The 23,962-nt window shown below is 38.1% G+C and overlaps 1 protein-coding gene across 2 annotated transcripts in view; it reads right to left on the minus strand.

Annotated features, from left to right (window-relative positions):
* KHDRBS3 (KH RNA binding domain containing, signal transduction associated 3) overlaps window positions 1-23,962 on the minus strand; it is a 91,842-nt gene that overhangs the window by 32,429 nt on the left and 35,451 nt on the right. For both annotated transcript variants that reach the window (XM_086465712.1, XM_086465711.1), the window contains exons 3-5: window positions 22,113-22,229; window positions 15,111-15,257; window positions 10,295-10,434 (exon numbers count right to left, since the gene is read on the minus strand). In XM_086465712.1, coding sequence (XP_086321838.1) covers window positions 10,295-10,434; window positions 15,111-15,257; window positions 22,113-22,229 — 404 coding nt within the window. The remainder of the gene's footprint in view (window positions 1-10,294; window positions 10,435-15,110; window positions 15,258-22,112; window positions 22,230-23,962) is intronic.

Raw genomic sequence — 23,962 nt, forward strand, 5'->3', positions numbered from 1 at the left:
AAGAAGTTTGATTGACATGAGCAATGAACAGAAACTGACCGAAAATACTAAGGAACCACTTTGAATAGGAACCTTTGCAAAAACAACAGATCAGTTCTGGTATTGCTTCATTTGAAAAAGGGCAGCTATATAAATTATGTTTAAAAATATTTGAGTAAAATGTATATACGCAGTATGAGAAGAGATTTAGAGAAATCCCATGGGAAGTCAGAGCAAATACACAACAATTGTTACAAAAGAAAAAACTTGAGAAAGGGCAAAAAGCTCAGCAAGGCTACAACAGCAGGGTAAGGAGAAGTATTAAAAGAGATATCACTTGAAGAGCTGAACCCATCTCTAACGTCAAAGGACATATGCTAATAAAACAAGTGTAAAACACCCAGAAAAGCAGGTCAGAGAATTTAAAGAATTTGTAAAAAGCCTAAAAAAAAAAGTCTTTCAAACATCCCGGAATCAGGAAACCTGCCGGAGTCTGAGGCCGAATCACCAGTGAAGAACAGTAAGAAGATGTGTATATGTATGCATATATTCATTCAGGTTTTTGCCACACAATCGAGAAAGACTGGACAAGGTTCTTATGCCAGAGTCTTTCCCTATGGGGAATGCATTGGATGGTGCTGCCAACTGACTTAGAGACAAATTACAGAACAAAACGAGCAATTAAAGGTACTTACACTATCCTTCTATAAACTACAACAGGAGTTCAGATGACTATCTCTTTAATCTGTATCTGAATCCCAACCTGAATGTTAAGGGAAGTAAAAAAAATTCAAAGCAGCCAACTATAAGAGGGAACACTTGAGACTTAATATATGCACACATACATAAATTTATATATCCTAACATTACACAAAGTAATAAGTTCTGAGCTATCACTACCCACAGAACATTTATAATTAAGACTGGCCTAGTGGTCAGGACAGTAAAAAACAAATCAAGGTTTAGAAAATATAAGAGAATACAGAAAACTTTGTTACCCTACTGTGTGTACTTACAGTCCTGTTTCCTAATTTGGAAAGAACATGAAAAGAACTTGAAGTGCATCAGAAACTCTGTCAAAGAGGACCAACAGTACAGAACAGCTTACATATAAAGAATAATTAAGCAGATTAATGCACTTCACACTACAAATGACAACTGAGGCTTCTATGATAGAACCCAATAGAAACATCAAGGGAATGGAGAAGGTGCATAAAGAATTATTCATCAGTCATTCTCAATCTAAAAATCAGGGGACATCAGCTGGGAGAGATGGAATATTAAACCCAACTGCCTTAATGTCTGAGCCACTATGAATGCTCCTATGAAATGCAGTCACTGAATGACAACGTGGTTGAGGTTGGAAGGGACCTCTGGAGGTCATCTGGTCCAATCCCCCTGCTCAGACAGGGTCACCTCGAGCAAGTTGCTCAGGACCATGAACAGATGGTTTTTGCATGTCTCCAAGGAGGGAGACTCCACTGTCTCCAAGGAGGGAGACTCCACTGTCTCCCTGGAAAACCTGTGCCAGTGCTCAGTCACCCTCATAGTAAAAAAGTGCTTCCTGATATTATGAGAGGATCCTGTGTTTCAGTTTGTGCCCGTTGCCTCTCATGCTCTCACCGGGCATCACTGAAAAAAAAGCCTTCTCTAGTCTGAAACAGTCCCAGCTCTCTCAACCCTTCCTCATAGCAGAGATGCTCCAGACCTTTCAGCATCTTTGTGGCCCTTCATCAAACTCTACCCAGTATGCTCATGTCCCTCTTGTACCTGGGCACCCAGAACTGGACACTGCACTCCACGTCCACTCCCGCACCAAATAAAAGGGAAAAATCACATCCCTTGGCTTGTGAGCAATACTAACACAGCTCAGGATACCATTAGCCACCTTTGCAGCAAAGGAAAATGAGACAGCAATGCATAACTTGGTGTCCACCCAGATCCATTTCTGCCAAGCTGTTTTCCAGCTGGATGGCCTCCAGCATATATCTGGTGCATGGGGTTATTCTTCCCCAGGTGCAGGACTTTGTACTTCTCCTTGTTGAGCTTCATGAGGTTCCTGTGAGGCCATCTTTCCAGCTGGTTGAGCTCCCTCTGGATGGCAGCACAAGCCTCTGGCATATCACCCACTACTCCCAGTTCAGCATCACCTGCAAACATGCTGATAGTACCCTCTGTCCTATCATCCAGATCATTAATGAAGTTAAAGAGAACTGGACCCAGTATTGACCACAGGGGTATACTGCTTGTTACTAGCCTCCAGTTGGACTCTGAATCACAGATCACTCTCTAGGCACATCTATTCAGCCAAATTTCAATCCACCTATCTCCTCATCCAGCCCACACATCACCAATTTCTCTACAAGGATATTATGGGAAACAGCCTTCCTGAAGTCACTGCAGATAAGGAGAGCAGTGGATATTATCTACCAGGCCAGTCACTTCATCACAGAATGCTATCATGCTGATCAAGCATGGCTTCCCCTTTGTGAATCCATGTTTACTATTCCTGATGACCTTGTCATATATGTGCCTGGAAATGGTTTCCAGGATTAGTTGCTCCATCACCTTCCCAGGCATTGAAGTGAGGCTGACCAGTTCACCAGGTCTTCCTTGCCATTTTTGAAGGTAGGAGTGACATTTACTTTCCTAGAGTCCTCGGACACCTCTCCTAATCTCCACAATTGTTCACAGACTGAGAGTGGCTCCACAACGACATCTGCCATCTCCCTGAGCACAGTGGGTGCATCCCAGAGCCCACAGACTTGCATCCGCTTTGCTTAGCTGTTTTCTAACCTGATCCTCTTCCACCAAGGGTAGGCTTTCCCCCTCATCTTTGGGTCTTTGGATTTCAGAAAGCCACTCTTGCTAGTAAAGGCTGAGCCCAGAAAGCTATTAGGTACCTTAGTCTTTTCCATGCCCTGTGTGACCAGGACCCCTGCTCCATTCAGCAGTAGGCCCTCATTTTCCCTAGTCTTCCTATTGCTACTCAAGAATCTAAAGAAGCACTTCTTGTTGACTTTGCCATCCCTCACCACATTGCTGATGACTCCTGCAAGTCATCTCTATTCATGTCTACATAGCAGATGTGTCTATCCATTGGTGGCCCTAGGGCAGTTTAGTCCCCACACATCTCTTACAATTCTCATCTTCCATCTATTCTTTAGCTAATCCTTCCACAGCTCAATTCTGAGCTGTCTTGTCTACTTCTGTTTTGCTCCTTTATAATTTACATATTACTCCAGGTGTTTAAGGTTGAAGTGGTTTTATTTTACTTAAGTAAAAGCTTCACTCACATACTTGAATGTAACCCACTACCACCAGTAAACTTAGTGAATGTGCTAATAGACTTTTCTCTTCCCTTTATACTCTGGATATTCAGAGGCATGCAAATATACACAGCACATTAGAAAGCATTGCCAGTGGGTATTTAATGACTTTTCAGCTAGATCTCCCACAGAATTTCTCCACGTATTCTATGTTGTATTTACCATTTCTGATCCAATGACATTTTTCCTTTTGGAATCTTTCCTGGGCTTTCCCTCTCCTAATCAACTACTTCTGAGGGGTATCCACCTGTTTCTCAGCTCTGAAGAAACTGCAGTCTTCTCTACTTTTTTTCTTCTACAACTGTCTTGCCTGTAACTTCAAAAACCTTGGTGCATCTGCTAACATTTAGATGCATTCCTCTTAGTTCATCCAAATCAAGACATCTCAGCTTCGTTCCACCACATTGAGACATCTTACCATCAAATGAAGTTTATCATGGCTTCTAGTCCCTCAAATCTTTCACTGTTTGGTTCTTTGAGCAACATCATCATTCTGCAGGCCAAATTTCAGCTGCCATCACTAACTCCCCTTGTCTTTGCACACAGCCTACAGACTATTTTTCTTTATAGAAAACACCTGAAATAGCCTCTTTTCAAATTACATAAAAAAATTATTTGGAATGTAGATTTTCAATGACATTGAAATTTCCACACAATGAAAGGTTCCTCTCACAAAATCAGATATTCTTCCATGTTAATTGAGGGTTTAGAAAAGTAGATTTTGAAACCTTCTGAAGCAACAGTGATTAGATACCAAATCACCATTTACTTTAATTAAAACCAAGGCACAGAATCTCACAGGTTTCTTTGGATGAGGGAAACCCTATCCTTAAGTATGTATTAACTCTTTTATACTAAACAGACTACAGTAGTTAAATAGTACTTGAACATACTCAGTAAATCCCAGCTTCTAGCCAGATGCTATTAACACCTCCAGACATGCTTTATCAACAAAGTGATCATCTATGTACTTGAGACCATTGAGTCCTACTCTAAGAAACATTTTACCGCCCTAAAACAAATTACTATGGCTATGTGATCAAATTGGAAATACTTAAGTTCAATCTTTATTACCAATTTGGTTTTGATTTTCCTGAATTTATGAATCTGACAGTGGTGAATCCAGTGAATGAAGTTAACCCTTCCAATTAAAATGCATGGTTAATTTAGGTTATTAAGAATAATTTTACTTTCACAGCTATGCAATTAACTTATAGGCTCTGCAGTGAAAACACCTCTCAGTTTGGGTACCACTGACACAACCAAATAAAGCAAATGCCAGTAACTCACTTTATATCTTCTGTTTTCACGACAAACTGAACAGTGTACTAGAATAGTGTGCAGAAGTAGTCTAATTTAACTCGTATGTCACAGCATCCCTTGAAGGTAATGTAAGGAAAACTATTTTTGTTGGAATCTGAATCTTCCCCCATAACATTGTTTATTTATACTCATAATTTAGTATTAAGAGGAAAAGAGAATAACAAGTGAAGCACTAAATTTCTATAAAGCTATCAAATACATTAGAGAATGGGACAACCTGCCTTTCACAGAAGTGTTAGAATGGGCTAGTGTGACTTGTAAATACAGTCATCATAGAATGTCATTTTAACGTATAAAAATCTGAAAAGTGTACCTTACTATGTACAGTTAAAATATCACTTAAGAACTGCATTTTATGATTGATTACCCTCTCACTGTTCGAATAGTTTGATGCGTGGAAAAACATTCTAAAGAAAATCTAGTACCACTCAGAGCCACGTTATAGTATATTAGACTGAATATTTGTGAATGTTTGGAAGTAATTCACAACTACCAATCTGATTGTTGATTGCCACTGAAACAGTGTTTTACAAACTCATACCACTTAAATACATCCATAGAAAGCTACTTAAATACTTCCTCTTTGGCCATTATTAGCAATAATTTGACATACATACTTTATAGCAGTTCCACAGTGTTTCTAGGATTTGTTTCCAGCAAACTAAGTTATTGCCCTTGACCACAGCAGATGTATCTAGCCAATACTCCCAGCTTCCCTCAGCAATAGTTCTATTTTATGTTTGCATTTATCACTTTCTTCTCTCTAGTATTATACTGATTTTTTATTTTAAGTTTCTCCTTTCACTGGATGACTCAGTGATTATTACAGAGCTTTCCTTCACTTTGTTTTCATGAAAGAACAACAATTACAGCTTTATGCAGTATGAAGCTCCTTTCCAATACCTCACCTCCAGAAGGGGAAGTAAATGTAAGAACAGCTTTAAAATAAAAGTAACTGCGGAATTTAGGATCAGTTCCTGAATTATTCAATGAGGAAGCACTTGGAATTCTTTGATTTTAGCATTCATCGTTCCATACATCTGCAAGGATGCAAACTGTTCAATAAATGGACCTAACAAATTTTGCTACCAGATGTAGGTAGATATATTTTTTCCTTTGAGCTCAGCCAACCACTGTTTCTCAAACAGTAAATATATTTGTTCAGGTTTTATATTAGACATCTGAAAAATAACAGACCTGTTATTTTTAAACTGTCAGTACCCAAATATTGAACACAACCAGACACCACCCAGAGACAGGATTCCCATCTTTTCATCTTTTTTCTCCCCCTATGAGAGTCACAATTGAAGTTAACACTCTTACACAAGTTTTAATTCATATTTTTATTTGAAAAAAGTAATATGTATGTTCATGTTTCAGTTTTGTGAAAAATGGAAGATTTATCACAAGACTAAATAAAAAAACACACTGAACATAATACCTGCCTTTGTCCTGGATCCTGTACTGGCTTTGCCAAATATTTTTGTGCTACAGCATCTTTTGCAGTCCTACAAGTTCTCAACAAGAAGTTATCCTTCAAAAAAGAAACCAGTTGATTCCAGCCATATGACAGGAAAGATCTAAGTTTGATCTGGTGACTAACAAGAAGCAATTGGAAGTTGTGAACACATTGCAGCAGTGACCCACACATCACCTTGTATTACTTCTGACATACAAGACAGCAAATTCTAACCTACAACTTCTGTAACAGTTTCATTTGTCCCCAGATAGACTGACAGTCACTCAACCATTAGGATCCCAGCAATGTATACATTGAAATACAAATAATAATAAATGGGAAATAAGAAACCACGATTTCATACAAGCATAAACCAGAATTGTTATTTCTGTAGCCCATTCCTACATGTTGACTCTATGATAAATTACTTTTTCCTCCCCTCATCTTAGTGAACCTAAAATATCTGTTCTCAAATTCAGTTCCTCTCAATCTGGGAGTGAACCCAACCAGCTCCTCCTTATTGTGGCCTTTTACTACTGAAGGGGAGCTGCTTATAAGAAAGATGGAGAGCACCTTTTTATCAGGGCCTACAGTAAAAAGACAAGGGGCAACAGTTCTAAACTGGAAAAGGATAAGTTGAGTTTGGACATAAGGAAGAAGTTCTTTACAATGAGGGTAGTAACATATTGGAACAGCTTGCCCAGAAGCTGTGGATGCTCCATCATTGGAAGTGTTCAAGGCCAGGCTGGATTGGGCTTTAAACAAGGTGGTCTAGAAGAATATGCCCCTTGCCATGGCAGGGGGGTTGGAACTAGACAATCTTTAAAGATCCCTTCCAACCCAAACCATTCTATGACTTTAACAGTGATTTCTAGCTATAAGCGACATGAATTGGTACCTCCCCACACCCCAAGGTAACAAGGAAGGTTTATCCATATTCTTAGACTTACTATTATAGTCCTCTAGAATTTCACTTTTCCAATATATCTTAGAGTCAGAATTGAGTGATCCTTAAACCTTTACTCACTCTTAAAATAGGAATGTGACATTTTAGATGAAATGCTACTTTATTTGCAAATATCATTAGAGGTATATGTTAACATGTATGTTAACACATGCTTATTTGCATCTTTAAACAGAAGTCTCAATTCACATTTCAGTAGTGTTATTTATATTGCACTGATTCAGGATGGGAATTCAAAGACATTAAAGAAACACTGATTCCAGAAGAGGTACATCTTCTAGCTATTCTCTATAACATCACAATAAACATCATGGATCCTTTAAGCTTGCTAGCACAATAAACTAAGTAGTAACTGCTATGATCCTCCATTTTATATAATAATCTCAAAAAACCCCAAACATTTAACAATGTCAGTTTACACTAAAAAGGAATGAAAACCAGACTTTCACCAGGGAAAGATTCTCATGTCTCTTCTCCTGTTGCACAGAAGAGGCAGGCACTACCTAAAGAGATTAAATGCTCAGTATAAACATCACAAAACAGAAGCATTGTGATTACATCTGAAAGTTGTCTTTAACAGTATTAGGACAAAGGAAAAGAAAAATAGAGGCAAAAGGGCAGAAGGAAGCAGCTATATGCCCAAGATCAATGAAGAGGAAAAAAGCATATTCCTAATGGTAAAGCTCAAAACTCACACAACCCTTCTACAGCAAATTCCATCCACTCACCCCCAAAATCTTACTCTGCTCTAGAGAAAAAATTAGTCAAGAAAATCTGAAACAAGCCAGAAAGAGTATTACCAAACCACAACCATTAGGAAATTACTCACCATATACAGGAATACCTGTGCATAAGCTAGAATTTTAGGCAAGCACAAACGTATTTTTTACAAAGTAAAAAATTTTGGCATGAAGCTAAACACATATGTAACAAGTCTTCTTAAAAGAAGGCACTTGATAAAATGCTTTATCTCCAGTTTCAATATGTCTGATAAGAGGTAAAGAGGCATTAATTAGTACTTTGGTTCTTTCAAGTGAAACCATTCAGGAATAAGAAAGGCTTAAAAACCTGGGAACTTAAACACACTCAGTTATTGCATCCTCAACAGTATGTTTCATGTATCAAGGCTGATAACTTAAATATTTTACAGATTATAAAGAGAGGTTAGGATCAAGGTTTTAGACTTCATTTTACACATCATCTCAAGCTTTGCTTCAACCTCTCATGGATATCTCAGGGATGCTTGCTATTAAAACTTTTATTTAACACCAAGACAAAGCTTTTAACAAAGCCTTCCTTCAAGCAAAGTATTACTCACTGAAATCAATTTGTGCTAAAAAAGAATCAGAGTATTACAACTGAGTTTAAGATCTTTAACTCAATAGCTGTAGTATCCCAGTAGCAATGGCATTAAATTTCACTTCAGGAATCTTTTATGCTAATAGAGTGCTTCAAAAGTGTTGGAGTTTAAGACAAGCCTTAGAGTTAGGAAAAAAAAACCACCAACCACCTTCAAATTCTCTTAGAATATATATAAAAGAGGAGATAAACACAAATTTTAGCTGTCACCTCCAAATCAAATGCTAATAACATTTAAATTTACTCTTCGTTTAAATTTACACTTCAATATTTGTATGCCAACAGAAGGAGCTACAAAGGATTTTGTGATCTACCTAACAGCATATATGTCTTACATAAAATGCATATTTGAAAAAATAATTTAGCAACATCCAGAAGATGGAATTAGTGATGTTAGAAATTCAGTACTATGAAAAGTTAATTACGCATGCATTTGCTAGACACTAGTAGAAATCAGGTATGAAAAACTAGTGATAAGATCAGACCAAACAATAACTCCTGTATCACAAACACTAGCTTGAGGACACATGAAAACGGAAGAAAACATGAACAAGAACTGTGAATTACTGAGCATCTGCAGTAGAGCTATTACAGGCATCTATGGGAAAGTTAACACTAGATATTTAAGAACTGAAGTAAAAGTCAGCAAAAAACCTCATCTCCAACATCAAATGAGATCTCTAATTTGCAAGCACTTCTGTATGGCTGATTGCAGTGCTAAAGAAGGGAACCTTGGTATATAATTATCACTACTCTGAACAACATTAAAATCAAGAAGAGAAGTGGAATAGATATTACATAATATTACTGAAAAATATAGCAACAAAAATTTGTTTATTTCAAGAAAATAATTATATTAATGATACAACCAACAGTAAGTTTAAATTCTCTAAATTAAAATTCATTCTGCTTTGCATTTGCATTCATTATTACAGGATACATGTAATTAAATGGACTAATTCCTCTGTTTAACATGCTTGATCTGAGTTAAAACACTTCAGAATATTAGTTTGAAGTTATTTTAAAAGTTGAAATGTAAGTTTCAAGCTTGCATTAATAAGCACCATAGCCACAACTGAAGGAAAATAGTTCACTGTAGACAACTGTTACACTTAGCTGCTGCAGCCAGTCTCTCAGTACTGTAACAGAAACAGTTATGCACTTTAGTTTGTTTTCACACTTGGGGACTCAAAGGAGTTGAAGCTGTCATCTCAGTACTGCAAGGAAGACAGGGGATGCTAGATTAAAAACAAAACATCTCCTGTGTCAAAGAAATAAAGCAAGAGCAGTAGACTTGCCTAGTCCTGAATCAAACAAAAATCACTTAATGAAATAAGCACAACACAGATGAGACTGAATACAAGTTCTACCTCCAAAACACTTCCATAATGTTATTTTATTAGGACCATAAAAGCTCTGTAATACAGTAGGAGAAATATATATATTCCATAACTTAGAGAAATGGATCTGAAATTCATGTCAATCAAGGCAAGAGGTACCAGTTTTTCAAAGCCGTGTGCTCCACAGGGCCAATACACCAACCCTACACACACCTAAGGAGCAACCAAAAGTTACAAGTCAAGCAGCAGAAGTCCTACTGTGCTGTTCACAGTAAGACTGAACATCTTTATGACATACATTGTTTCTTAACTGAGGTACTATTCAAGCTTCATTAGGCAAATTTCAGCACCACTGTTAATTCAGTCTAAGCAAATTAGACTACCTTCAACAAATCAAGATGTTTCCCTCATCTTTTGCTCTTACTTTGGGGGTCCTTCATATCTCACTATTGTAGTCTGGGGGGGTGTGTTTGTGTGTGGTTGAAGGGAGAAGCTTGAAATACACATTCAAATTAAATTCCACTGCAGCCGACAGATTTACCTGGACAAAGAAGGAACTGGTACTCCTCTTGCTCGAATAGATGGTTTTCCACGAACTACTGGAACTTCTGCATTTTCTGAACCACCATTTAAATATGTTAATTCTTGAAGCTGTGCCTGTCTGATTTCATCATTATAGTCCTAAAACAGGGAGCAGAGTGAGAATAAAACAAACTGTCAACCACCACACCAAGTTATTATCAAGCACTGCTCCTGAAAGTTTCCTCTTATAAAGTTGAAGGTCCCACTGAGAAAGTGTAATATACAGAATATTGTAGGCATATTAATCAAAAATTCCTAGAAGAATTCTACATATTAGCTGCAATTTTTGCTCTGGCATGTTTTTCTTTACCACTGCACATTACCTCCATGTCATATTACCATACCAATACCAATTAAAATGTCAACGTTAAAACGCTGTAGATGGGGTGGAGGGAACAAAAAAAATCAACGTCCCATAATTTGAGCTGAGATCTGGTTTGTAGCTCTGGCTGGAGAATGAGTGTGTTAAAAGCAGGAAAAATTGCATTGCCTAGTGTTGCAATACAGAACACAACGTAGAGAACAGCCCCTGACAACTGAGGAACAGATCAGACATCTACATTTTTAAAATCAGGAGTTAAAGAATAAACAATGAAATTCACTCAACACAAACATGCACTATTCTCTAATAGTAAGAGCTCCAAAAATTGCAATTCTAGAACACACAAGGATAAACAATTTGAAGACACATGGCTTGTTTCTTCTGCACAAATCCTCTCAAGGTCTATCAGAAATAAAGCTGAAGTTATTTACATGGAATTAATATGGTACTTCTCAAATACATAAGGGTCTTTTCAGGGACTTGAGCCAAGCGCTGAAACTAGCACATCACACAGGAATAAAATATCTGCAGCAGCAATGAACTCTTGAGCTGTACTTATTTTTCTATCAGATTCCCTCCACTTAAAGTGGGCCAAAGAATGCATCTCTAAAGGTGAATCAGCAATAGAAATGCTTTACTCCATGGGTATACATATACACTAAGTATCAAATTATTAATAGGTCCTCTAGTAAGAATGAAGTGATACTTGTGATATAACAGCTCTTATCTTCTGCAAATCCTCACATTTCAAAGGCAGCAGGTTTGTACAAATACCATCTATTTTTGCATTTCATTTACAAAACAAAGGATCTGCAACTCTTATTAGAAATCTGATTTTATTACATTATACACTAGGCAGGTACCAAAAGACTGCCAGGCAGCCTTGCATCAGACAACTCCCTGAAACATAACTCAGCATTGAAAGGACATTAAAACATATACGAACTCAAATATCTCAATTATCCTTGAAACATTCTGCTTCTCATAGCTTCCACAAACAGCATTTTCCTTCTCATGCTATTGCTGAAGATAGTTATTAGTGTTAGAAGTGGCACAACAAAGGCATTTTGTCCAAACTGTCTTACATAGGCTCTGAAATTTAACTCAATTGTCCATCTGAGATCATCCTCTATCTAGCAACAGAAACCAACCAGCAAACACGAAGAAAAGAGTCTGGAAGACTGAACCAATTGTTTCAAACTGCATAATTGAAGCTTTTAAGAAACAGATTCCATTATAGCAAACTGGAACCAACAGACAGCCAAACCATCACAGGGAGTATAATAGATACAGGCAATTGAACACTATTCTGACCAACTACTGTACAGAAACCCACTTTATGTTTGTACTTTGTTGCTCGACCAGAACTGATTACAAATGCAAAGTTCTACACAATGTATGAAACAAACAACTTCAACCTTGAAACAAAATGTTAAGGAATTGTTCCAACTGTACCACAAACACAATACTTAGGTCTCAAAGTTCTGACAGAGCATATATCAGAGATGCCCTTCAAAACTTTTCAACAAGATGTCTTCCTCAGAATTGGGCCCCTATAAAAATACCTTTGATCATAATTTGACATTAATTTTGTTTATTTTCTTAAGAGACATGCTTAGGTTACCACTGTACATGTTGGGTCCTTTTCCTTCCTAACGCTTTCTCATTTTCCCATAGCATACCACTAGACATACCAGAAGCGTTAAGTCATAGACAAGGACTCCACAGCACAGAACAGAAAATATGGTCCTTATCACACATGCCAGAGGCAGCAGGAAAATACAGAGTGAAGAGGCAGTACAAGGAAGTAAAGACACAAGTAGCTATGATAAGCAACAGTGTTAATCCACTAGACTCTGAAATGGACTCTTCAATTAAAACAGAGGGTAAATCTATGAATACCCACTGCTGGAAAGCAGAACACTTAAGCCAAATTGAAGAGACAATCTCTTCCCCGCCTCGAACACAAGACAGACATGGAAACCCTTTAGACTGCACCTCTCCCCTGTACAGTTTAGGCAGAGGCAACACTCAAATTTCAGTCAAATGGTGCTGATGAATTTCAAGTGAACAGTCATAGTCTCATTTTATGAATTTTGGCCATCCTGCCTGCCTAGACTGCTCTGAAAAATGGAGGATGTTTTCCTCTGTAGGAATGACTATATCACCAAGATACCTGCAGGACATTTTCTCCCTACACAGAATTACTTACATGACCCAACTAGGTAACATTCTTAATTTTATCTGCAATTTTCACCCAGCCCTGATCATCATATTGGTAGCAGCTCTTGTTGCATTTGACAGCAGTTAACCAACTTGTAGTTCTAGAGAATACAAAGGTGCTCCTTATTGCTTTCTGCAGTGGCTGCTGCAAGGGGCAGGAGCGGGGGGAGAAGAGATTAAGGCATTTAGAACCATTCTGATAAGATTACATTTGAAAAGCCAAAGGGAAATTAAGACAGTGTTGGCTTGATCCCGTAGTTCAGAAAAGATTATGTAGCATCAGTTCAGCTCAGTACAATAAAGATGCAATGATTAAAAACTGAGATGGAAAGTGTAAAACCAATGAATGGAACTGCTTATTATCAGTCTGTAATTCTACTGGCTTAACAGCAGTAGAGTAATGGCTAGGTTCTGATAAGCTTACTTCATTTATTATGACATCAGGTGAATCAAGCTCAATGAAGAAAAATCAGGTCTCTGATGAAAGGGGCAGGTGGATCAGATATACCCTTACTTCCAGTGCACACAAAGGACTTCTCAAATTGACCAATTTTCATTTAAAAACAAAGCAGCTGTTTGCTTACTAGAATAGCCAAGAAATTAATTCTCCCTTATTTCTTCACACAATCAAATAATGAATCATGTAACCTTCAACATTACGGTAGCCCAGCATTCCTACAAATATCCTGTGGAGTACCCCCCACCTATGTGGAGTTAGGATGTTTTAACACTAGTATGTTTATTTACCTCTCCATATACATCAAGACAAAAGCCATTTGGAACGTGCAGACAAAGTTATGATGTTGTGCTTGCTTCTTTATAAGATGAGAACATAATGCTGAGGACATTTCTTTGGTTTTTAACTGTCTTAAGGTACATCTACTTTAGTGTGTTCTTTCACATCAGGATATATTACTAAACGAACCTCCTGATGATTGTTACTTACCATGCTTTGGTTCTTGTCATGTGGTAGTATTGGGGCATATGAACTAACTTTAATCCAGACAAAAACAAGCCAGAAGAAACATTCAAGGAGCACAAAATCAACTCCAGTCACTTGGGGACTTAGTTTCATGGATCTACACTAGGTTTAGTACAAACTAAAGTCCCCAAAATGCACACAGTAGCACTGTCAGGTCACAGGTATCACCTGCTTCACCCTAGAGTACAGCTGGCTGTTCATCCCCCAACAGGCTTCCCCAACTGGTCCTGAATACAGCTACACTGACTGTACTCATTTATGTGCTGCTGTCATTCAGATACACACCTTAAAGTTTCCTTAGCCAGGTCTCCCACATCTCCAAGATCTGACATAAATCAAGACTAACACTCGGGTAACGTTTTCAGCAGTAAAAATAAACAGAAGTCAATGCACCTTGAGGATGCTTTGCTTTCTATGTTAATTCAATAACCGATAAAAATAGAATATTCACTGAAGAGCCACTACAGTCAGGAACTTCACATGCAGTAACACCACCTCAAGTGTCCCAGATTCCTAAGAGAGCTTGGATTATTCCAAGCAGTTTAATACCACAAAGCAAACAAGGCTGGTCCTTAACATGAGAAGCAAATAAAGGAATCTTCTGCAGAAAGATTCTGGAAATCCTGCAACACCATTGTCTATACATATCCCAAACCTGCAGTACAAACTGAGGCTGGAAATCATCTTTTTATGTATCCCTACATCATGGGTTGGAGTCTTCCCCAGAAGACAACTATAACCAATGTCTAACTAGATTTGTGAAAAAAATAAACATAGAAGCTAAAATTGTATTCTCAGCACTGAACACTAAACTAGGATCACAGGTAGGAACAATGACACAACTCCAAATTCATTTATTCTTCTCTTGAAACAGAGCCCTATACTGATGCTTCAGGTGTACCAAGAACACAGAAAAGCCCTACCTTAAGCAAAGAAAGTTATTTTTCCATATTTTACAGATCTTTACAATTATTTGTAAGCTTAAAACACTCTGCACACGAGTTAATCAAGAATGAGTTGTGGTTTTCCTATAGCTTGTATCAGGAGATGAGAGTATGTGGACAGTTAAGCACTCATCCAATAAATGGCAACATCAAAATGAAAAGTATTTGTAAGCATCACCACTTTTCACAGCTTAAGGAAACAAAGCAACATGACCTGACCAATACTGTACAGCAAGTTAGTTTTAGAGACAAGATTTCTCACTCAAGACTACTTGAATTCTTATGAAAATATTAAAATACTAACAGGGATGAGGAACTTCTTGATTTCTTCCAGCGCATGTCCCATTCTGGCATATGCTTCTGCTGGTGGAGCAAATACTTCAATTAAAACATGTAGGTCATCATTTAGGTGGAAGTACTTTGCCTCTCCACTTTTTCTCAACTCTTCCTCCTAGAAGATAAGAAAAATATTGGGGTTTTTTTCCACCTTCTTATTTTAAACATATTATAGTGCAAGTGTTACAGTGGCTTCAGAGGCATTTGCACATACTGTTTACTTGTGTTCAGATGTTAACAGCTATAAAAGTATAAAATTACATACTTTTCTAATACACTTCACTCATGTTGCTAAAATAGCAGATTAGTATGAGTTTTCTTATCAACAGTAAGTGACTTGGTAACACACAAAATAGGACCCATTAGCTTCTGCTCACACACAGAAACTGTAGCTCAAGCAAGAATGTTCCCAGAAGTTTTCCCCAAGTGCACCAATTTCATGTAGAAGATATTGAGAAGTGAACTTGAAGCCTCTTTTGAGAAAAGTCAAGTCTTTAGAAACAGGTTTGATCTAATCTTCCACAAAAGCAAGACTCTTAACAGTATTTCAATCTCAGTACTATTGCACTGCTCACATATTTCACTGAGATTTCCACCCCATGAGTACATCCTTCACAGAACTGTGCTACTTGGACATGGAACTAACAATGAGAAAAACGAAGAGGACATAAGCAAAAATAAGTTCACCATCTCTTTCAGAAGAGTTTTTTATTCTGCTTCACCCAACCCACCTCAATATGTCTGAGAAGCTATGATTTCAATGTAGTGGAGCACAGCCCAGTTCTCAAATACTTGCATTTGCATGTAAAATGTTCACAGACCTAACGGACATCACTTGTTAGTCTCAGGTAGGTTGCCCCCATCCCATGTGTATCTGACAGGTACATTCCAAGACACTAAGCCACCATTAAAACTAATTTCACTGTATTACCAGATAACATTATATCAAATTCTTAGCAGAACTATTATCTAAAAAATAAAGCCCTAAGAATCCTCCCCTGCTGCTTACTGTGTTTAGCAAGCACCAGGTAAGTATTTCGTGCTTTAGATTACTAAAATCAGAGCTTCAGTGATGGCTGAAATTCCCACCACACACACCCCTTAATTATGGGTTCAGGTTTAAGTGACAATCTGTTTCTGCTTCTCATAAATAACACTCTTACCATACTTCGAGTTTGACTATGGGGATGTTTGAAAAAAACCCAACAAACAGAAAGATTAGTGAGAGGCCAGAGTCAGCAGGATTAGACTTTGTCAGCAAATTTGTATCTTGTCAATATAAATAACAGTTCTTAGAAACAGGAAGTAAACTAATATAAACATTACAGCTCAAACATTTAGTTTTAATAGGAACTGTTTCTCACTTAAACACTTTAAGCACAGCTATTTCAAGACATACAAACCATCATCTAGCACTATAAGCTAGATATCTACATCTACATCAGTGGAGTTCTCCATATACTTTGGGTTTTTTACTATATACACACTATCTAGCATTACCTGTCCCTTTTTTTAAAAGGAAAAAAAATATCACAGTGCAACTAGATGGCAGAGAATTGAGAATTAAGAAAATTCATTCCTGTGGCTACCGACTTGCCTGGTAACAGCAACAGAAAAGTCATAATTTCACATTCAGTGCTTGGTGAAAAACAATTTCAACCAGCAATTTTAACAAAACATGTAAGAAATTTCAGTGCAAGTTGTTTTAAAAATCATTCCCATAAGTAAGCTTTTAAAGTAACTTTATTCTTTTTTCTTGCTTCACTTGCAAAGTTCACCGATTGAAGTATTTTTTTTCTTCAATTCTGTAACATGACTTGGCAACACACTACTCTGCATAGCTCTTAACAGCACACCAATGAGAACGAGCTCACTCACTGACCTACATCTCCCAACCTCGGGCACATGTTAAACATTTTGGGGTTTTTATTCCCCATGACCCCCACCACAGGAGCCACAGCTTGTTCCCATTCCAGCACCCCTCACTGACACTATTTTTAGCTCCCACAAAATGCTCTGCCTTACATTACTTGACAGTACATACATTGGCTAGGCTTGCCCACTGTCTGTGGACACTGCTTGGCCAGTGAAAATAGAACATTTTTTTCTTCTACTGTAATGAAGGATTTGAGAGCTGCTGAAAGACTGAAAGTGAACCAGATGTGGGACAAGGGAGCTGAAAGATAGCACATCATCACTTCACTTTTTTAAAAAAACCCACCTGTCTCAAATCTCCATCTTCTCACACAAAATATATCACATCATATGGTTTGGACAATCTGATTTAACTTCATGTTTTCAGTACAGACACATTCCTGTAATACTGCACTCAAGGTAAGCTTTCTCATAAGGCTCCCAATTTGCTTTGTACCTCATGTTCTTGTATTCCATCCTTTCATGGTCCAGAACAAAGCAGAGGACTAGCACAGCTGACGATGCACAGCAGCACAAGGCATCTGGCTAGATGCCTGCTGAGGACAGTTAATATACTTTGCCTGTATTCTATTGTACCTATAGAGCCTTTTGCTTTTCATCCTACTTGTCAAGCTATCAAGAACCAGATACCAGCCCTAGAAGCCTACTGCTTTAAATCAGAAGTTCATAGCAGTATTTATCAAAACATGCTCATAGTACTGTCCATTTTCATCTTCATGATATCACCTTTGATTTAGGTTCTAAATTTCTTCAGGTACTATTTTTAATGCTACCTTAAATCTGGGTTCTATCAGACTTTATAAACCATTCAGAATACTCAAGTTTTTGAAAGGCCTGTAGCAGTCTGGAACTATTTAACATGTGAATAACAGATTGGGGTGGAAGGCTTTGAGTTATCTCTTCATATTCACAACATAAAAGCAATATTGTCATGGAATAACAAAATTCTGAAATGGGTCAGGTCCTTGTACTTTTTCACCCTCCTGTAGACACATGAAAGCCTGAGTAGTCTAGCAGAAGGTATCTCAGCACCAACTAGTGAAAAGTCAGTGATGAAGTGACAGCTCAGCTCAAACATGTTAATTGAAGAGGATAATTACTGAATTTATGTATTGTGTATCACAAATAGATACATGAAATGGTTCTCCAGATGTTGACAAGAGATGGAAATAGAAGCCTAGACTGATCCTAGAACTCAGCTTAAGGAGTAAGGAACAAAGACAGAAAAAAAGACACTTCTGAATGTGCTTTTAAAGCCAGATCTCTTATTAGGAAGCAAATCGGAGATTCTAAAAAGGCAATTACAAGTCAGAGCTAGAGAAATACTATTGCCCAAAATGGATTAAAAGTCAGACTGGTTTATCTATATCTATTATCCTGGTTTATCTAAATCTTTCCCTACAGAACTTGCCAGAGATAATTGTGATCTTTGCTACATTTTCTCAACCTTTCACATCAATTAGCTTTCTTCCACAGGCCTTTGAAGTTCTCTTAAAGTTCAAAAACCAAAAAAATAAGTATTTAGAAATGTAGCTCAGAGAAGTCTATGAATCTTACTGTCACTTTTTGTCAGGAAAGAGACAATTATTATTCATTTGAAACTCTTAATGTAGCAGGTATGCTAACATCTATTTAGAAATATCTGACAGGTTTCTATCGATCCAGAGCCTCCAACAGTTGGTTTATTCCAGAATCTGCGATCACCATCACTAAGTAGCCATGCAGCATATGCTGTGTGACTTCTAGTGACAGCAAAGATACTGCAATGAACTTGTTAGCAACAATAGATCAGATCCTCAGCTGTTTTGTGCTGCAAATTTGGCTTCAGTGCAAGAGTACTAATTCACATTATCTGAAGTTTTTTTAATCTGTGATAATGTAATTCCAAATATTTCGCTACAAAAATTCTAACCACAATAGTACTTCAAAATGGAAAATACTACGTTTTTTCCTAGAAAATTTTTAATGTTTTTTTTAAGTTAAGTCCATGCGATTGAACATTGTCTTCAATCACCCGTGCGCTTCTGAAAACAAGGTTCGTTCCCATTTCCTGTTCAGCAGGAGAATACAATATTGTTCAGGAGATTTCACTTTCATCTGAACCCTAGATAAATCAAGAAGTCAAGAAGAATTGGAAGAAAGTCCTACATGATGGCAATTACACTTTTTAATCAATTCCTCCTGTCCTACGAGATGCACAATAGCAGGCTAGAAACTTGTGGATTTTGTTTGATCAGATAGCCCGCTAGAAAACAGGGAGAAGCAACTATGCAGTACATAAGGAATGTTTGGAGGCCCAGGTACAATAGAAAGGCAGTTATCCCCTCTGTGGGTCTCTAGGCTCACTCACCACCCTGGTTCACCATTTATCTTTAGACCAGTGCTTTAAGCACTGTCCAGGCAGCAATGAAATTGCTTGTTTTGATACCTCAATTACTTGCAAGTAGTAAAAGTAATGCACACTATTGACCTATTAATCTCATGTAGGAGCAACTGAGGCTTCTGTCCATATTTGAAATATATCAGAGCAAGAGTAAGGCTTGTCACAATAGGAAAGTGGCGATGGTTTTAAACTAAAGAAGAGTAGACTTAGGCTATGTAAGGAAGAAACCTTTTACAGCGAGGGTGGTAAAACACAACAGGTTGCCCAGAGAGCTTGTAGATGCCCCAGCCCTGGAAATGTTCAAGGTCGGGTTGGACAGGGCTCTGAGCAACCTGATCTAGTTGAAGATATCCCTGCTTAGTTCAGGGGGGGGATGGACTAGATGACCTTTAAAGGTCCTTCTCAACCCAAACTATTCTATTGTTCCAAGACCGATGTACTTCATTATTTGTCACTAAACCACACTGAAGTCTCAACTAGATTTTCCAAGTAACACAAAAACTGGTCACATGCAAGAATTTGCCAGCTTTTCTGAGCAGCAGCTTGTATGCACCAAGTAATTCAATTTTGTGCTTCTCTTCAGCAAAGATCACTTCTTGCTCATACGGAAAAAAACATATAACTAAGGTTCTCTTATTTGCTAGTTCTCTGGACAACATTATACAATAGTTCCAAAATGGTAACCAAGAATGCATGAAGATTGAACAAGAAGATCAAGGCAAAAAGTAAATTACCTGCTAGTGAAAGAAATATGGTAGAAATAGTACATAGATAATCTACAAGACACTAGAAAAAATATTTTAATTCTCATGTTTGGTTAAGTTCTCCACGTACAGAATCTCTATTACACAAGAACTGAGAAAGTTCATCAAATGTCATTTAAAACAGAATTTGGAGACTTCATCATCCTGGCTTAGTGTAAATTTATATTCTTATTTTAGTTGAACAGTCATATTCCCTCTTAAAGTTACTAGCAATGTAGTTTTTCATAGCTAATCGTGAAACATTGAAACTTGCATTATCTGTATTATGTATTACATAACAGCTTCCATTCAAAAAATCCCACTTATCTTCAAGCCTTTATTACAGGAAAATGTATTTGTATAAACACAAATTACAGTTATTTAGGTTATATTTGATAAAATATTTTCAAGAAAAAATAAAAAGTCAGCTTTTAAGTCACATGGAACAAAGTAGTTTATGGGTGCTGATCAAGTACAATACATAAATACTCTAGAAATCACATAACATTTGTATTTCATTGATGGAGAAATGTGCTAAAAAACACACAGTTTAAGAAATTCAGTAGCCAGCCCTCTATGTCACTCTTCTATATGCATGTCATAATAAGTCTTTATAGCGCACAGTATTTTTAAGTTTCAGATTATGTAACCACAAAAAGATTTTGCTGGCAGCCTATAAAACATGGTATGCTACAGGCAAGAAATATGTTCAGTGTTTTAATTTGCATCATTAGGAATGCTCCACTTAAAAAATTAAGCCTACCAGACAGACAACCTATCCCTTAACTGAGACACACTTGCCTGCTACAAATTTAGCCAGAGATTTATTTCATTAAAGAGTAAAACTGATTAGTACAAACACCTATCAAGGTAAAGGTTTCTCTTCTGCTCTCCACTTTGGCTCTTGTAACAGATACATCCACTACAACCAAATACTTCCCATAGAAACAATTGCAATTTGTCAATTGCTTAAGCTGCAGAAGTCATCCTCAGAGCCATGATTTTTTTCTGGTTATATTCTATCTCCTTTCATTAGCAGCTTTTCTCTTTGTCTAGAAATGTCATTTAATGTTATTAAAAAGGTGTTATTTTATGTAAAAATGTTTGGATTATCTAGAACTCAAGTTCCTTCAAAAGTGAGAATATTGTCACATTCACTTGGGCCACAAAGATGCTCAGGGGGCTGGAGCACCTCCCCTATGAGCACAGGCTGAGAGAGTTGGGGTTGTTCAGCCTGGAGAAGAGAAGGCTCTGGGGAGAGCTTGTAGCAGCCAGTACATAAAGTTCCAGTATTTAAAGGGAGCAACAGGAAAGGTGGGGAGGGACTTTATCAGGGAGGGTAGTGATAGGATGAGGGGTAACAGTTTCAAACTGAAAGAGGAGAGATTTAGATTAGATGTAAGGATGAAGTTCTTGACTGTGAGGGTGGTGAGGCACTGGCACAGGTTGCTCAGAGAAGCTGTGGCTGCCCCCTCCCTGGCAGTGTTCAAGGCCAGGCTGGATGGGGCTTGGAGCAACCTGGTCTGGTGGAAGGTGTCCCTGCCCATGGCAGGGGGGTTGGAACTGGATGATCTTTAGGGTCCCCTACAACCCAAACCATTCTACAATTCTTTGATTACTCATTATAAGCTGTGTAAGATCCATCTAGAACATGCCACCAATAATGCCCCACCTATCCCCCACAAGGACCATAGCCTGAGGTGGCCTATGTACAACTCATGGTAGCCTCAGAGTACTTAGCAAGAGCAGACTCAGAAAACAGACTTCATCTGAATCTAACCAATATGAGGATATCCTATGCTTTTTGATTGCCCCAATTTTTGTCACAGGTTTATTCACCTCCCCAGAAATTTTAGGCAAGTTACAAAATTCAAGTATCAAACACTCCACTAACATACTCAGGTCTTACCTTTGTCTTGTCTCTCATAGAACCTTTTCCCAAAATAGACATTTTTGTCAGTGTTTCTTCCTGTAAACGCTTTAGAGAATTGCCACGTGGACCCAAAAGTTTTCCCACAAAGTTGAACTATAAGAAAACAAAAAACCATTAAGCTCACTGGATTTTTAAGCATAAATGAACAAGCATAATAGAATATTTTGCAGAAACAACTTTGTTCTACATGGAAACAAGTATTAGATCATAAATTACAGTCAAGTACAATTGTGTAGGACAGCTAACAGCATGTCAGTGGCTCCACCAGGTTTCAACAGAAACACAAGAGTATCTAACTCAAAAAATCAAATCGTATAAAGAGAACTGTCTTTATCCCACTCAACACTGAGAACAGATGTGCTCAAACTGCAATTCAGTTTTTCAACAATTACCAGGTACACAACTATAAAAACAAAGCTAGCAGCAATCCCACTGATAAGATACAAACCAAAGCTCTGAAGAAAAATATCTTAATTGTCTTATCCTCCCTTGAAGATTTATGAAGTAACCCATACAATAAACCCTACACTAAAACACAGAAACAAGGAATTAAATCCAGAGAACATAAGCATATAAATTCAGTTCCGAAACAGAATCAACACTTAAGATCTCAACTGCCACTCAGCCCCCATTATCACTGAAGTTCACAAAGCCAGCTGGGGTTCATAACCACAGCATTACACTATTAAGATAACTAGGGAGAAGAAAGCTGTGAGCCACAAAAATAAAGACAAGGAAAATCCAACCATTTCCATTCACGGAAAACACTGAAACACATAGCTGGTGCTCTTTCAGCCCAGAAGGTGCTTCAGAGGGAAAGCAGGCTAAAGAAACACATCCAAAAATCAATTCATAACAAAGGAAAACAAAAAGGCAGAATCTCCCTGTTGTCATTTCAAGGACACTCTGTAGAGTCACGAGATGTGGAAGTTCTCATGAGCACTGCTCCATAAGGCATGTATTTCCAGTCACACACATCAGGAGAAAAGCTGTGTATATTCAGCAGTCTACTTTCATATTTAATTGCACTGTATTTTGGAAGGTACATAAAAAATGATTGTGCCCTGGGAGCCCATGAAGGGCCACAGTGGAGCAGATATCCACCTGCAGCTCATCGAGGGCCCCATTCCAGAGTAGGCAGATGTGCCCTGAAGGGAGCTGCAGCCCATGGAAAGCCCACACTGGAATAGGCTCCTGGCAGGAGCTGTGGCCTGTAGAGAGAAGTCCACACAGAAGCAGATTTTCTGGCAGGACCTGTGACCCCATGGGGGACCCACACCCGAGTGGTCTCTTCCACAGGGTATAGTCCTTCAGGAAGGGACCCACATTGGAGCAGCTTGTGAATTACTATCCAGCAGGAGGAACCTCAGGCTGGAGCAGGGAAAGAGCATGAGGAGGAAGGAGCAACAGAGACAAAGTATTATGAGCGGATCACAACCTCCATTGCCTATTCCCCCGTGCCACTTGGGGGAAGGAGGTAGATTAGTCAGGAGTGAAGCTGAGCCCAGAAAGAAGTGGGGAATGTAGGAAAGGTGGGTTTAGTTTTAATTTCTCGCTATCCTTCAGTTATGATTACCTGGAAATAAATTAATCTTCCTCAAGTAGAGTCTGTCTTACCCACGACTAATTGGTGAGTGATCTTGCTGACCTTATCTCAACCCACAAGCTTTTCATCCTACTTTCTCTCCTCATCCTGTTGAGGAGGGGGAGAGAGAGAACAACCTGGTGGGTACCCAGGAGCCAGCATAAGTCAACTCACCACAATTCCTATCAAAATACTGCAATAGAGCTTATTTATCAACAAACTACTGTTCAGGAATATTTAC

This window comes from Leptosomus discolor, chromosome 5 (genome assembly GCF_034619465.1).
Source record: "Leptosomus discolor isolate bLepDis1 chromosome 5, bLepDis1.hap2, whole genome shotgun sequence".
NCBI classification, from domain to species: domain Eukaryota; kingdom Metazoa; phylum Chordata; class Aves; order Leptosomiformes; family Leptosomidae; genus Leptosomus; species Leptosomus discolor.